The sequence below is a fragment of the Pleurodeles waltl genome, chromosome 7 (assembly GCF_031143425.1).
Source record: "Pleurodeles waltl isolate 20211129_DDA chromosome 7, aPleWal1.hap1.20221129, whole genome shotgun sequence".
NCBI classification, from domain to species: Eukaryota; Metazoa; Chordata; class Amphibia; order Caudata; family Salamandridae; genus Pleurodeles; species Pleurodeles waltl.
In genome coordinates this window covers 1251775512-1251792480 of record NC_090446.1, presented here as the reverse complement: position 1 = coordinate 1251792480, position 16969 = coordinate 1251775512, and the positions used below count along the sequence as shown (strand labels likewise).

Sequence of the window (16969 nt, the reverse complement as noted above, 5' to 3'; positions counted from 1 at the left end):
CTTTCTGTCTAGATTTTTTTAAAGAAAGATTTACTCTTTTCTAGATTTTCTATTTCCAGATTTTGGTTTAGGTGCAACAATCACACCTGATGTTTTTTCTTTACCTAATGGTCATGACTGCACATCTTTGAGAGTATCTAATAAAAAGTTAGGAGTATAAATTATGTAAAGGAGTGGCAACATCTCCTATTAAGATTAAATGGCTAGTCACTGTAAATGACTAACAAATAATACAATAGCGCTCTAGCAGAGCCACAGTATCAGCTGTACCTTCTCAATAAGCTCAATGCAGGCAGCCAAGTCCATTCCAAAGTCAATGAACTCCCACTCAATCCCCTCTTTCTTGTATTCTTCCTGCTCCAGGACAAACATGTGGTGATTGAAAAACTGTTGCAGTTTTTCATTAGTGAAGTTGATGCACAGCTGTTCCAGGGTGTTGAACTGAACAATCCAGAGACAAAAGTGTTTGTTAGTAGAAATATAAGAAAAATACTAATCTTCACATTTCTTAGGCTCAAGACCTGGCTAACAATATTTCTATCACACTTACATCAAATATCTCAAACCCAGCGATGTCCAGGACGCCAATGAAGTGTTGCCTTGGTTGTTTAGTGTCCAGTTGCTGGTTGATGCGAACTACCATCCACAAGAACATCTTCTCATAAACTGACTTAGCCAATGCACCAACATTGTTGTAAACCTTAGTCAAGACATTATATTAATGAGTATGCATATATTTTATTCCTAGAGCTAAATAGACAATCATTTACAAAAAATCATTACCTGTTGAACGGTTTGACCTTTGGTCACATACTCATTCCCGACCTTCACCCTTGGGAAACAGAGAGCCTTAAGCAGATCTGCTGAGTTTAGACCCATTAGGTAAGCAATCTTGTCAGCAACTGCAATCATTTAAATACAATGTTGAGGATATTTGGAACAGTCGTAAATATTGCACAAATCCATGAATTCTCAATTATCATTAATCTTTAAAAAAAACATGCAAACATGCTGTCAACCCTAAATAATGCTACACTTAAACCAAGCCTGGACGTGTACTGTGAGGGTGATTCTATTACAGATGGTGTTTTAGGGTCCTGAAGTGTACTTCTTTAAATAAACGTTTCAGACAAAATAAGAACATCACACACTTGTCTCTGGTATTCACAGGTACAAATGTAACTTTGTGAGTGTAATTGTAATCCGGAATTATGGGCTACCACTTGCATTTTCTTCTGACAAATGGAAAGTCAGAAAGACTATCTGAATGATGACAGTCCCATTGCATAACATGCATAAAATCTATATTTCTTGTGACAAACGTTACATGGTTTTCCACAACCTTAGCATTCCTCTTTCACATGTGTGATTAAAAGCATGGACTCTAGCTGAATATATCTGCCTTCATTCTATTTTGCTGTTACATAATTTACTCTCAATTCCACAATAACATGTTACCACTAAGCAGAAGACAGCAAAGAATGTAACTGAAAATTCATGATGGCACAAGTGTGGTATACTGTGCTGAGAGTTGTGGCAATACATACATAAACCCAATGGCACAGTCAACGGAAAAGAGAGAACATATCAGTCTTTACCTTCAGTGCCGTCTGGCTCTGCCTGTTCTTCTCTCTGCTTCTGCTTGAACTTCATGTTGCCATGGTGCATGACTGCACCAGTCAGTTTATAGATGCCATTTTTCTCATCTGAGTTAAAGCCCAGGATGTCAATGGCACTCTGTACGTAAAACACAGTTGCATTAAAGGCATGGTGGAAGGTTCAGGATGCAGTGCACCATTGAGAAAAGTAAAGACTTGCTTTTTCATGATCAGCATCTCTCAGTGGTGGCTGTTGCATTTAAGGCTTTACATTAGATTGTTTTTATGTGCAATGTGGGTCTACAGTGATTTTATATTGTTTATTAAGGAGCCTGTGGGCAACGGGCCTGTGAACCTCATCTGCTATGAAACTTCAAAATTTCCTCTTACACTGTTTGGCATCATCAGGACTTGCAAACTGAAATTCACCGACTAGCCTCCTCTTTAGAATGTTGTTCTCAAGCAAAGCACAATTAATTAGTTAGGTCTGAATGTAGACATCCCTACAATGGAGAATTCCACCCACGTATCCAGGAAGGCTTAAACATTTACAGCTCTACTGTCTGTTCTTGATCTATTCCTGATTTTATTTTACTATCCTCTGGATCTAGGACTTCAGGCACATGTCCATAAACATTTTTTAGAAAGATTATGATGAAATTAAAACTTACATCAGTAGCCATTAATTCCTCCTGGTCATCAATACTGGCCACAGTAATTTCACCTTGGCTCACAAATCCAAAGTCATATGGATTGGTTGTAATTAGTAGCATATCTGTTGGAGATGAGGTGATTTTTTGTGTTAATGAAAGTGGATAAAGAAGAGTGATTTGAATTTTAGATTTGAAAGAAAGGGCCATGCCAACTTATACTTACCAATAAGCTCTGGTCTCTTATTTGACATAACTTGGTAAAAGATGTGGTAGCTTCTTTCTGCTGATAGCTGGAATGTTACTCTGGATTTTTCCAGAAGATCTGCCAAATTGAAGTTGATATTAGATGCATTATTATTTTTCATCATTCTCATTTAACTGTAAATTTGTTACTCTACTTATCTGTGGTAACTTACAGGTCTCAATATCAGCTGAGGCCAATTTTCCTGTAGCCCCAAAATGAATCCTGATGAATTTACCCTGAGAAATAATGATAAATGCATGTTACATGGAAACAGCAGCAATTTGTTTTTTATCTGCTTTGAAACGATGCATAAAAATATATTTTTTCAAAGCAGGATAATCAAAAATGACTCATGTGAGTGATTATTTCCAGGTACTGCACAAAAGGAAAAATAGAAAATATAGACTCCTAACACTAGCCTTTACAAGAGCATAAACCACAGCAGCACAGCCTGGCCAAATGAAATATAAAGAGCATGTCACCCTTGGGCTGACAGCTAGCGAAGTCTATATCATGCAAATGCTCAGCGTACTTATTTCATAATGAGTGGTTCTTCTCCTAACAGTGTTTTGACCTTTGTAGAATACTAATCTGCTAAAAAAACACTTTTGTATATGAAGCATTTTGTGTTGTTTGAAGATGTGTGTCTATTATGTTCAGTGATTTGAAAAGAGGGTAGAATTGTAGGTGGTCTTCAATCAACAGCCAGCAGGTTTTCCCCAAATCCCTCAAGCTATTTCATAGGAAATATATGCAGAACTTGTGCATACAAAGGTGGACAATTTGTGGGTAGGAAGCATTAGGTTAAGAATTGGGACTTCCACTTTGAAGTGGGAATTCTGATCTGCATGCAGTGTCTTATATGTGTCCCTTTCTAAGACCACTTCTCACATTATATTATGCTTCAACATACACAGTGATGCGGAAATATGTGTGATTAGGGAGCTGTGGTGAGCTACAGACAAGACTTATGGTCCATAGGCCAATAAAGAAGATAATCCACATCTCTTCCTGCACAGTTTCGTGTGACTCTCCATATGGGTGTCAAAAGTAGTTCCCATCTACGTCATGCTAATAAATAAATATATGTGCTTTATAATGAATTATTTTTGTAAAAAACATTCTGGCAATAATCTGAAATCTGCTTTTCCTAATCACATTTAACCATTTGACCTAAAGAATTTATATACAAGTAGACAATGAACCATCAATCTTATACAATACCTGAATAAGAGAAGAGGGTACAAATGTAACTCCGAAACACCTATATGCACAAAGTTGTTTATATGCATATGTTTATATTCACCTGCACAGGTATTGGTATTATGAAACAGGATTTTAGCAAACATTTTACTGATCTTTCTACTTTCAGACAAATGTTTCCTTAAATATATGAGTGAAATATAAAAACTGTAAGAGTAGCAGTTAGAGTCAAAGTGGATTCTAGAAAGATATATTTGGGATAAATGGAGAAAAAAGGATAAAAAGAGTGCCAAATAAAGGCAAGGAGAGTACATGGGGCAAGGAAGAGACAAAGGATAAAAAAGGAAAGGATGATATGTGGAGACACAGAAAGGCAACGCAAGAACAATCGAGAAGGAGAAGATAACATTAACAGAGATAAAGAAAAAGGGGTGGCTGGATTTTGTTTCTTCAACTAAAAGATGTGGAGAACAACCATAGTCTTGACTACATTCTCTGATTCAAAGAATTGAGGGTCATCCCACCTCTAAATCACTATGTGACTTATAGGGGCTTTCCTAAGTGTAATTTGATTTCCAATTTATCGTCTGAGGATTCAATCCCTCTAATTCATTCTCTCCAACAGAGTAAAGTATATTTCTGATGTTACTTAAAAATTACTGGAATCAGCTATGTAAAGAAAATATCTCAGCCATAAACTTACAAAGCGTGAGGAGTTGTCATTTCTCACGGTCTTGGCATTACCGAAGGCTTCCAGCAGTGGGTTAGCTGAGATGATTTGATCTTCTAGGGTGCCCTAGAAGAAAGAAACATTTTTGAAATGTGAAATGTCATTTTTAAAATTCCAACTAAACAATAATTTGTATACTTTTGCTGGACACCAGAATGGAAAGCAACTTATATTAATGTAAAATCGTATCCTTGATCCTCATCTTCTAATAGTGTTAGCAATGAGCAAAGGGATGTTATGGTGGTTCATAAAAGTTTAATTTAAAGAGCACAAACTCGACATCCATTGTAGATTGTGCTTTTACAATAATGATTGTGCTAGTACATGCTCTTACTCTCTTTGAGTTGTAATCAATTAATTAATTATGCAGCATTATACTCTAATGCTGCCAAAGACTCTGATCTACACTTGTGTCTGAAATCAGTCAATCTGGACTTCCACTGAAACATATGAGTTCCACAGTAACAGAGAGCAGAAGCATAACACAGGACATGGACTATGTCAAGTCTCTAATGTGTTTTTAAGGTTTTTATTACCAAGTGGGTGTTACCATATTCTACTATGTTAAGAACCTCAGAATGGGAGATAAAACAGTAATACTGTATGTTTCTCCTGCATTTCTAGGTGAGAAACTTGGAATCATATAGATTACAACTATCTTTTGTACCCAAATCAGAATTTCCTTGGGACTAAGAATGAGGACTAAATTAAATAAGAAACTTGGATAGAGCCAATTAAGCAGAGGAACAAATAACACTGAAAATGTGAGTATAAATATATTCTAAATATATTTACCATTAACAATATTGTTGAGCGATAGGTTTATTAAAATATGACATACTTCCTAGGGGTATCCTCTCAGAATAGTCATAACTAGACTAGGAGGAACGTTTATGACTTTTCTACCACATTCTTAACTTTTTTCTAGTCAGCGAATGAGATGTTGCTAGAAGTGTCTACCTTCAAGATCTCTTATGCACGGTGAATGTTCACAGAACTGTCTATGACCAACTAAAACTCAACCTTTCACTTAGAATTGCTCCTACGCCTGTTCGCTGAGCACGTTCAAGCCAATTTTAACTATAGTGTGCCAAAATAAAGGCTTCATACTATGAAAAGAGACTACAGGAGTAAACATTGGTCCTGAGGAAAAAACAACAAATTAAGTGTAAAGTGGAGGAGTCCCAGCTCCAACACCTCTGACGTAGTTAGTTGTTAACTATCAGACATATTGAAAATTTCTAAACTAGTCAAACCAGAGATAGGGCCAAAAATGGGGAGAAATTGCTGCACACACTTTGTTTTAAAGGCGCAAGATGGATTCATCTACCTCCTTTGAATGCTGCTGTGATGCAGTATTTTATCATCAGTTTTTAGCAGCATGAGCACACTATTATAGTTCAATGTCCTCATGAAAGGGTAGTCGGCAAGGTTTCTCTGTTTTACCTGAATCTTTCCAGGCTGTGGCTCCTGCTTCTTCTTGTCAGAAGAGGCTGCAATTGATGCAAAGTACTGGATGACACGTTTCGTGTTCACAGTCTTTCCTGCACCAGATTCTCCGCTGTGGAATACAAAAAAGGCTATGAAAAAACATGCAAACCAATAATGCTGCCTGTTTAGTGATAATAATGGATCATCTCTTACGTGATAAGGATTGACTGGTTTTCACGATCTGTTGTAGGAAACAAGAAGGAACAGTCAATTAACGTGGAGAACAAGACAAATATTTACAACAGAAAATATTTCTTTATAAGAAGAATTCATAGAAGCGTGTTATTCCAAAGCAAATAAATAGCCATAGCAGAATAGACTCTCTGTTCGGGTATTTACCCCAGATTACCTATGCTTAATACTATCTTTGTATGTATTAGTTATTGCATGATAATCTTCGAAGGGTCTGTCTCTTAACACAGATTCAGCCTATGAAATGGGCAATTACTTACCAACTAACATGAACTGATAGGCATTGTCAGAGATGGAGAAGATGTGTGGTGGGGCCTCCTGACGCTTCTTGCCTCTGTATCCAGAAACGACTTCCGGGTTGTACACTGGCAACCACTTGTAGGGGTTGACGGTTACACAGAAGAGACCAGAATAGGTCTGAAGGAAAACAGGAAAGAAAGCGTCAGTGTCCATTGGTAGGTGGGTGGGTAGTGACACATACAGCAGAATTTGACAGTGACAGGTCCATAAGAAAAGTTGAAACCATTTTGGAGATTTGTTTGTGGGGAAATGAGAATGTGTGTTTATGTGTAACTGTGTGTTTGTGTGAGTGAGTGTGTTAAGCAACAGCAAACATAAATAAGTCACTGTTTTCTGTGTGAATGGTGTCCTTCAATTGGGTGACCTTGTGGAGACTCTCTGAAATGCGTCAACAAAATTAAATGAAATAATCATATGAAATCTGTTTGTGCTGGGAAGTCATCTCTACTATGTATCATGAAATCAGAAATGGAAAGGATCACATGGGGTCCTAACATCAGTGAAGGGCTGGCAGTTAAAAAAATCTTTTATTGAGGGAATTAGTGGGGCGGGTTCAGATGACCGGAGAAAAAGTGCAGTGCACCACCCAATAAATTGGTGTAACTGTTTTAAAAACATTAGTGCTGTTAAAAGGTTGTAAAGGAGGTGAGTTCACCACTGAACAGGTCATGTAATCGAATCTCAGTAACTGCCCATTGAATCAGTGTTGGTAGATGGATCAATGACAGACAATGCAAATGGAAGAATAAAAGTAGATCAACTGCCTGGAGAAGAATGGTTTCACACTGAAAAGTATATGCATCGTTTCATTGCACTTACGTAGATCATCCATGCTGCATAGCGCTCTTTGAGGTTATACAGAACAGTTGCTTCATTCAGGTGAGTCATCATAGCCATGTCCTCAATCTTATCATACTTAGGGGGATTCATTGGATAGACTTGATCGTCCTTCACTGTTAATGACTGTGAGTAAGAAGAAAAAGATAAAGATTTGCCAGATTGTGGGTGCAGAGAACCACACGTTTAGTGAGTCAGTAACTTTGTCCATTGTCACTTACTTGGCCACTCACGGTCTTCACAGTGACTTTGCCACCTTCTCTACTTTGGATAACACCCTTAAGGTACATCTCCTTTGGCTCACCCACAAAACATGATGTTTTTGCATCAAAAGGACGATTCTGGTCCTCAATTCTTTCCTTCTCCGTCTTCCTGAGAAACTGGGCCGCCACCCCAAAGATGGCCATCTCAGCGTCCGAACTCATGGCTGTGGAGTACCTGTCGAAGTGAAATGGATTTCAATCAAAAATCATTATGTGTTTACCTATTTATAACTCTGGCTCAGAATCTGCACATCTAAATTTATGTCTGTCTCTATCTTTCATTCTGTTCATCAGTCTATCTGCACTCCAGTATAGCTATACACCATTCCAGCTACTTATTTAGTTTTCTATGTCAGAAAAGTGTAAACATGTAGCCTATCGTATTTTCTAAAAAATATACATATAATCGGGATTTGTAAGAAGTGGTCACAGACCACCCAACGTCTCCCCCCTTTAATTGTAGAAAATCTGTTTAAAACAACTTGAGATTTTATCACACTGTGCTAAATATAAATTAGTATATCCCACTAAGGCCACCACTATGACACTGAGTAGGTAAAGTGTATCGTTTTCTGTTACTGTAAGGCAACATATTGGTACAACAGAAAACAGAGCAAGAAGTATGTATGTAAGCAACTACACATTTTTATCTATCTATTTATCTATCTATCTATCTACCTGAGAGCCAAACCCAATGCTGTCACACTGTTTCCGCTGGTCAGGTGGAAACATCATAATAGGAAGGGGCAGCCTTTCCACTGCCGTATTGGAGGTCTGGCGGTCCGACTGCCAGGCTCATAACCAGGCCTCAGTCTAATTAGGAAGATTAGGGGTTTCACAGTACACGTGAAACTAACTCTTAGGTGTCTCTTTTATCCAGTGACCATGTGTACAGGGAACAACGCTTGACAATATTTGTCAATTTGATTCTATGTGCAGCATTTTTTTTAAAAATAATTTCCAAAAACTACTGGCTGCTTCTGGAGAGATTACAATCTCTCTGCATTATGCCTAGTGTGTCCTAGTGATAGATGTACTGTGTTCTAGTTCCAGTGGCAAGGCCTCTCTAGATGCATACCGAGATGCGATTGTAGTCATGTGCCTACTACAGCAGGACAATGACTGACAGAATACTGCTGGGGAGAACAAACATCAACAGCTTCACCCTTGCTAAACACAATGACAGATTTCTTGCAGGGCCTAAACGTAGAACTGAAAGGAGTCTGCCCAAAAAAGATCAAACCACCCCAGCTCTGTGATTCCTTTCCTCGCTTTATTTCTTTCTTTGCATTCACCTGTTCTCTCTCTCCTTCTCTCTTCATTCTTTAATCCCTTACTCTCACTCCCATCCCTCTTTCCATCTCTCTTTTTGATTTTCAAAATCTGCCTCTAATGGCTCCAGTACTGGGGAAGTGCTCAGTGGAATACAAAGCCAGTCTGGCACCGGTCACTCCCTTTCTTCTGTTTTGAGCCTTAGTGGATTACATTCTAGCCCAGTTCTAAGGGAAGACATTGTTTGCTAATGTTTCAGGCTTTTGTTCAGTTTAAAAAGATGTGATTGGGTAACACATATTTCTTCAGTGCAACATGATTGGATTACCTTAGATCTATTAATCATACGTAAACGGATAAGACCAGAGCTCGTTAATCATGTAAGAATCTCAAGATATTTCTCAAGTCTCGATCAAATCAATGAATCCACGTTGGTATTAAAGGAGTGAGCTGAAACTATGAATAGCAGGTGTGCAGGTGTACCAATACAAGGGTTCGCACAAGCGGGATCTAGGGACAGATGTACCAAAGGATTTTACCCATTCTGTGTCTATGGGAAAAAGCTTTCGTACATATGGCCCCTAGTGTCAAAGAGCACACCGGCTGTTCTGCAAGTACATGTTGCCTGATGAACCCCCAGCACTAGGACACTTTGTTGACAAAGTGCAAACAAGAGAACAGCAAGCAGGGGCCACCAATGGTAGCGGCACTCATATCAATTAAAGCAGGAACTTTTATGACATTTAATAAAGCTTTAAGCACAATTGGTCTCATTAAACTGATTCTCAGTGCTCATGGGGTAGTCTTAGCTGACTGGTACCTCTATCTTCTAAAGTCTGAGCAAGCACCAAAGACTTTAGGCCAGTTGGTTTCAAATTTTTAAACATCTGTTAACTTCTGTCATGGACCATTGGACCACCCCCTGCATAGCTGTGTTCTGTCATGCACTCTCATAACAGCACTTCCAGTTTGTCTTCACTTTAGGTCCTCAAGCTGTATAGAAGGCAGAATGAGATACAGTTGCACAGGATGTCTAGGGATGCTGAGTCAATGAAGCGAGTGCTTCTTTGGATTAGATCAGCTAGGTAGATGTGTCTGTCTCACAGCACTTAGCCACCACCCTTCCCTTTTATATACCTATCAAAACCTTTTCAGATTTTAGCAAAATTACTATGTACAAGTTACTAAGAACAGCAAGACACATAAGAAATGTATTGTACAAAGAAGGGAGGTGCTATGGAGTTTGTGGTCCAGTAAATATGTGAAACATAATTAGTGCATGACCTTTGGCACATGCGTTGTATCTTTCTGCAGTGTTGCATCTCCACATTGCATGCTGTCTCAAAGATCCTCCTCAGTATTCACAAAACCCTGCACGAAAAACTCTCCTCTCCCTTTCTTATGAGTGCCCCTCTCCTCACTTTCCATCCTCTGCATGTCACCTCTTGCTGATTGCACCCTGCTTTAATCACATACGTTTGCCTTAATCTTTATTTCTGTATTTCTGCCTATTGCTGTCATTTCATTCCAAACTTCCAAAAATTACTGCTGCTTCTACTTTTTAAGTCATGCCTGCAATTTTACAATATCAAATATTTTCTTTCTTTTAATCCCACCAACCATCTACAAGAATTCACATACCCTCCCCCAACTGGTAATCATACCTAACTCCCGTTTAAACTATCACAAAGAAACTGGAGTACATTTTTGAAATGGCTTACAAATAATCACTAGATTATTACCAATAACCTTGGATTCCAGAGCAGTGTGCTCTCCAGTGTTAAGTGCTCCAAGGCCTCTTCAGGGGTAGTAAGTGCTATATAAATGCAACTACAATACAACACAATATATAACCCACCTGACCCCAAATAATACCATAGCACTCAATGGTCAGGCAGTCAATTGTAGTTCATACAGTCATAATATTAATTCCCTTATGATTCTTGCCACTTTTACACAGTCATAAGACAAAACTGCTGTGGTTGGAGTATGTCTAACATCTAGTAGTATACCAGTCCAAAACAATAAACTACCCATCACCGAATGAACAGACATGAAATAACTATAGAGATCTACCAACTGCTGGAGGCCAACGAGGACTTTAATTTAGCTCACCACTGCTGGTCTGGACAAATTAGATTCTATGACCACTTCTTGACATCTCACAATCACACTCAGAAAAGGGATGATTTTAACAAAGTCCATCCCAACAGATTTCTCAAACCTACTCCTGCCCAGGACCGTAAGCTTTGAACAAAATATCTCACACTGGATAACCAATGGAAGTACCAGTTAAGTGGACCATGGTCATAAAAACTACCATAAATGGACTGGCAGAGCAGCTCAAAGCAGCCTGCTTACTGAATACCATAAACTGTGCACCTCTCTTTGGCACTTCTTCATCCATGGTCACCACACCTCGGTGGTCATCACACACAGCATGGAATTACTTCCCACAAAGGACCAAAATAATGGCAACGCTTGGAATCGCACACCCTACATGGAGTAGTGTGCTACTCGTGTAGGCAGCTGTGTCAGCACCACACATGATAGTAAGCTCTTTATTAATACTGCAATAAAATACATTGATCCAACTATTCATGCAGGCGGGGCTGCTCACTGAGGGCCCCATGTAACATGAGAAGCATCTTCTAAGAGTTACTGTAACTGAATACGAAGATCTAGAGACCAGTAACTATGAGAAGTATTACACGGTCCACAGGGAGTCTGATGGCTTTCAGATAATTTCTGCTACCCTTACTCCTGCTGCCGGAGATGAATGCATTATCAATTAATCCTAGCACCTGAGCACGGAGGTGGAGCACTTGAATCACATCCTCAAGTTGTCTTAACGACACCCTTATTGTGTAGTCTGGTGTCGATGAAATCCTAAACTGTGATTACTGCTTCATTTTAATTAGCTTTCTAAAAGTTTATAAAATGGCAACAGTGTGTTAACTTCAAGGTACTTTCATCACATTTCACCAATTATATATGTAGTATTTTTAGGTTCCGTGGACCCATGACTACCTTGTATAGCCTTCCTAAAACATTTCAAAATCCACAGAGGTCTTAATTTATCAAACAGATTGTCGGTTTTCCTACTGTGTTCTTGTTCTCTAATCCCAAACACACCGGTATGTAGTCCGAAATTAAAGGTTTCTGCAGTGAGCACAAGAGCCCTCACTAGAGCAACTCAAACAGCTAGCTGGCTGGCTTCCTTACTTCTCCTGGATTATCCGGCTGGCTATGCTGGGATGCACTATTTTCGTGTATGTTTTCCTTTTTTGTTGTCCTGGATAAACTATTATACAACTCTCTTTCTTTTGCATTCTAGTGCGACAGAAAGCGGGACAACTGCACTTGCCCATCATCAGCATTCCCCACCATTAAGACACAAAACTAGGTAGTATTTTGAAAATGCCACTTACCAGTACTGCCTCCCAGTCGTAAAAGACAATAGAACCAAGAACCGGGCACCCTGAAGGCTGAAAGACAAGAGAGGTGTCTGTAGGCCCGACTGCTTCTCATTCGCGTTGGATGCGCGCGCTCCATGCCTTAAGGAAGCCCAGCATTGTGTACATTAAAAGGGAAAAACATCCTGGCATCCATCGCTCGGCTGGTCTGAATGCTCCGCTAAGGGGGACCTTGGGATCAGTTACAGAACCAGAGAGCACAGCGGGTGTCTGCATACTTTGGACAAGCGCTCCACGTAACGGAGAGTGTGACAATGTGAAACATTTCCAGCGCGCTTTATAATTTGCTTCTGCCTAGATGAAATCGGTGTAATGCAGAATAGGTGAAGGGGTAGGCGTGCCTTTCTCGGCGCAGCAGTGGTAGGGGGCACATCTCTCGCACGCCTCCACGCGTTGCCCTTACTTACCTCTGGACGGTGAGCCAACGACGGATTAAGGACAACCGAGGACCTAGGGCGCTTTTATAGGCTGGGATCTGCCAACTCAGCATGGCCGAGGCCATATCAGGCTAATCATTTAATAAGAATCTAAATGTCAAATTCTAGGGGCTATGATTTCTCTTCATCTTGGCTGCCACATGCACGTTACGTGCCGGGATGGATTCCTTCGATGCTTATTCTCCTCGAAGTGATAACTTACACCGGGCTCTACACAGAGGCACAGTGCCACTAGACAAGAAAAAAACACGTTAAAAAAAGAGATAGGGATGTAACCAGTGGCTGGGTAAGGCATAATGCGCAAGAAAAACACAACTTCAGTGTTATATTCAAACTGAATTTTATTTTAATGTGGCACACAGTATTTTAAACTTTTTATAACTATTATTTTTACACATTTTTTTAAAACACTCTTTGAATTTGTCCGAACAAGTAGATGATATAACACACTCTAGTAGGATCACCGCAAGGTGGTTTGGACCAAATATGATATGTAGAAAAAATACTACCTCCAGATGGTGCCTAACAAAAGTCCAAAATCGTGTGAAGTCAAGGCACATAGGAACTGCTCAATGACACATAGAAGCATAAACTCACACAAGGACATGGGAGACTGTATCAGCTTCTTGCATTGTGCTTGCTAGTTTTCCCATCCTAATCCGTGAAAAGTATAGTTTCCTTCGAATGCAACGCAAGTGAAAACTGCCTCCATATAGAAGGAGATAACACTGCAGGCTAAACTGCCAACCTTATGCACACTTATGCCGATATGGGAGCTAATCGTGGCTTTCGCTCTTGTCCCTATTGTGTGATCTTGGTCAAATGACTTCACTTCCACGAACCTCATTTCACACATCTGCTAAATGGAAAGTGCTTAGGAAGTTGTGAAAAGAAAACCAGAGAAACTGATATGAACATACACTTGCGTATGCACACAGTTTTATTTCCTAATGATGAACTTCGTGATTTTGTGAAGTGTTTTTTTCCCTCTGTATCCTTTTTAACATAATAAAAAAAATGCAGCGTTTCTACACTGATATTTTTTTCATTTTTGGTACAAAAATGACATATCACTGTTGTGGACATGTAGCTGCGATTGTTTAATACATTTTCATACAGCATAAGATGTTTGTGACCTCTTGTCATCATCATCAGCAAAGTTTATTTCAGATATAAAAATCCATAAAATGTACACAATAAAAACAGAATTCCACAAATTTCCATCATATTGAGGATGTTTCTAAAGTTATGAAATGAAGTAAAATAACTAAACCTTGGTAAAGTTCCTAACAAGGTACACTTTTAATACCATAATATTTACCACTTAGAATACTTTTTTTTTTAACCCCAATGACCTGCCTTTTCGGTCGGTTTAATGTACTCCCTCTTCAGGTAAGTGCCACTGATTTTGCTAAGGCTAATAATCAAGGGATCTCACTACCAGGTTCATAAATTGGAGGAGGCTCCTAAACCTTACCATTGGGGAGCATTAAGTATTAGTACCAGATCTGCATATTAGGTCCTGACCCTTGCAGAGAAGGAACCATCAATCATTTTTTGCGGATTAGTCATGCAATTTGCAGGAATTTAGCCATGCTGACCACTATCACCACGTTTGTGTCAGATTTCAAAATGTGAAGCGCAATTTTGCATCGTCTCACCTCAATAATATGGCAGACTAGAATTATCCATCTTTTACGAGGGGCCCTTCAGGCTTGACAAAAAAGTAAAAAGTGTGCAATTGTTTCAGATGATTGGGTGCATGCAGGGCATCTGCCGCTAGAGCAGTTTCCCTTGCTCCACTTTGAGGTAAAACCAAGGATTGAAAGCGTGCTGTATCTGAATTTTAAGTAAAGGTACCTGGTTTGGGAGCCTTGTGTAGCTTTGAAAGATGATTCGTGTAATGGGAGGTTCTGGTGATCTAAGAACTGGTCAGTCAGATTACCAGACCTGCAGTTCTTTATCTTTTCTTCCCAAAGAAAATCTCTACATTTCTCTGTTCTCTAGAGATATTAGTGGCTTCATCTGGGCTCGAGGACAAGATCGTTCTTTATGTTAGCTAGCCAAGAGATTCTAAGGTGGTCCCTCTGACATAATAATTCTTTAATCAGTTGTCTGTATGGTTCCAGTTCAGGAATGGACCAGAGCCTGTGCCAATTAAGCAGAGGCCTCATTTTGGCACCCATGGCAATGGGAAATAACCCCATGTCTAACACTTAAGGCAGCATGGGTGTTCTTGTGGGATGATTGGTTAAACTCCTTGAGAATTTGCTTTCTACATGTAAGCTCCTTTATATCCATATGACCCTACAATTCTGCTCCATAATGTGCTGAGTTTTCAGGCTTTGATCTTATAAATCTCATGTTGTGGGCATGTATCTGTGGTTCTTTAACACATGTTATAAAACATAAGATGTTTGTGGCCTCTTGTAGTTTTTTGCACACCTGGCATCTTAGAAACATCACAATCCATCTTCTTGTTATGCAATTGTTAGAAATGGGGTTTTTGGTTGGCAGTCAGGTTACTTCCTGTCCAAGCAAAAGCCCTCACTCTAGTCAGGGTAAGTCACACACTATCCAAGATTATCCTGTGCCCACCCTCTGGTAGCTTGGCACGAGCAGTCAGGCTTAACTTAGATGGCAATGTGTAAAGTATTTGTGCAATAAATCATACAATACCACCATATAGCACCACAAAAATACACCACACAGTGTTTAGAAAAATATATAATATTTATCAGGATAATTGTAGGTCAAAAAGAGTAAAGTTGCAATGGAAAATTGTAGAAATATCACAGGGAAGTGATATAGAGTGTCTTAAGTCTTTAGAATGCAATACAGTGTCTTTCAATCACAAAGTACCTGGTTTCTGGTGGAAAATCTCCTCAGAGGGCCACAGGAGAAGAGATGCGTGGAAAAAGGGGTGTGTGCGTCGATTTCTCCTCAGCACACACAGACTTGCGTCGGTCTTTTCCACGCGGGGAAGTCGGGCGTCGTTTTCCGGCGCGCAGACAGTCTCTTTTTGTGGATCGCGGGGATTACCAGATGTCCCGGGTCTGTGCGTGGATTCTCCTGCTTGTTTTCCGGCTGCGCGTCGTTCTGCGGGGCTGCGCGTCGAAGTTTCGATCTCACGGTAGGCGTCGCGTCGATTTCTCCTTGGAAGTCGGGCGGCGTTGTCCTTGCGAGGCCGTGCGTCGAAAGTTTGGTCTCACGGCAGGCGTCGCGTCGATTTCTCCTTGGAAGTCGGGCGGCGTTGTCCTTGCGAGGCCGCGCGTCAAAGTTTCGCACTCACGGTGGGCGTCGCGTCGATTTCTCCTGGAAAGTCGAGCGGCTTTGTCCTTGCGAGGTTGTGCGTCGAAGTCTCGATCGCCCCGAGGGCGTCGCGTCGATCAGCGTCGGTGTGCGGCGTTTTTCTCGCCGCGAAACAAGCTGTGCGTCGAAAGTTTCGGCGCACGGAGCGTCCAAGTGAAAGGAAGAAGTCTTTTTGGTCCTGAGACTTCAAGGAACAGGAGGCAAGCTCTATCCAAGCCCTTGGAGAGCACTTTCACAGCCAGACAAGAGTTCAGCAAGGCAGCAGGGCAACAGCAAGACAGCAGTCCTTTGTAGAAAGCAGACAGGTGAGTCCTTTGAGCAGCCAGGCAGTTCTTCTTGGCAGGATGTAGTTTCTGGTTCCGGTTTCTTCTCCAGCAAGTGTCTGATGAGGTAGGGCAGAGGCCCTGTTTTATACCCAAATGTGCCTTTGAAGTGGGGGAGACTTCAAAGAGTGGCTAAGAAGTGCACCAGGTCCCCTTTCAGTTCAATCCTGTCTGCCAGGGTCCCAGTAGGGGGTGTGGCAGTCCTTTGTGTGAGGGCAGGCCCTCCACCCTCCCAGCCCAGGAAGACCCATTCAAAATGCAGATGTATGCAAGTGAGGCTGAGTACCCTGTGTTTGGGGTGTGTCTGAGTGAATGCACAAGGAGCTGTCAACTAAACCTAGCCAGACGTGGATTGTAAGGCACAGAAGGATTTAAGTGCAAAGAAATGCTCACTTTCTAAAAGTGGCATTTCTAGAATAGTAATATTAAATCCGACTTCACCAGTCAGTAGGATTTTGTATTACCATTCTGGCCATACTAAATATGACCTCCCTGCTCCTTTCAGATCAGCAGCTGCCACTTCAACAGTGTATGAGGGCAGCCCCAATGTTAGCCTATGAAGGGAGCAGGTCTCCCAGTAGTGCAAAAACGAATTTAGGAGTTTTACACTACCAGGACATATAACTACACAGGTACAT

At 40.5% G+C, this 16969-nt stretch overlaps 1 protein-coding gene across 1 annotated transcript in view; it reads right to left on the bottom strand.

The window, feature by feature from the left end:
- LOC138246135 (myosin-1B-like) overlaps positions 1-12776 on the bottom strand; it is a 36280-nt gene extending 23504 nt beyond the window's left edge. Inside the window, exons 1-15 of the mRNA XM_069200406.1 lie at positions 12667-12776; positions 12215-12271; positions 7470-7686; positions 7231-7374; positions 6372-6528; positions 6073-6100; positions 5875-5989; positions 4402-4494; positions 2668-2731; positions 2475-2573; positions 2270-2373; positions 1599-1737; positions 784-902; positions 551-700; positions 271-441 (exon numbers count right to left, since the gene is read on the bottom strand). Coding sequence (XP_069056507.1) covers positions 271-441; positions 551-700; positions 784-902; positions 1599-1737; positions 2270-2373; positions 2475-2573; positions 2668-2731; positions 4402-4494; positions 5875-5989; positions 6073-6100; positions 6372-6528; positions 7231-7374; positions 7470-7686; positions 12215-12271; positions 12667-12761 — 1752 coding nt within the window. The 5' untranslated portion in view covers positions 12762-12776. The remainder of the gene's footprint in view (positions 1-270; positions 442-550; positions 701-783; positions 903-1598; positions 1738-2269; positions 2374-2474; positions 2574-2667; positions 2732-4401; positions 4495-5874; positions 5990-6072; positions 6101-6371; positions 6529-7230; positions 7375-7469; positions 7687-12214; positions 12272-12666) is intronic.
- Between the last annotated feature and the right edge of the window lie 4193 nt (positions 12777-16969).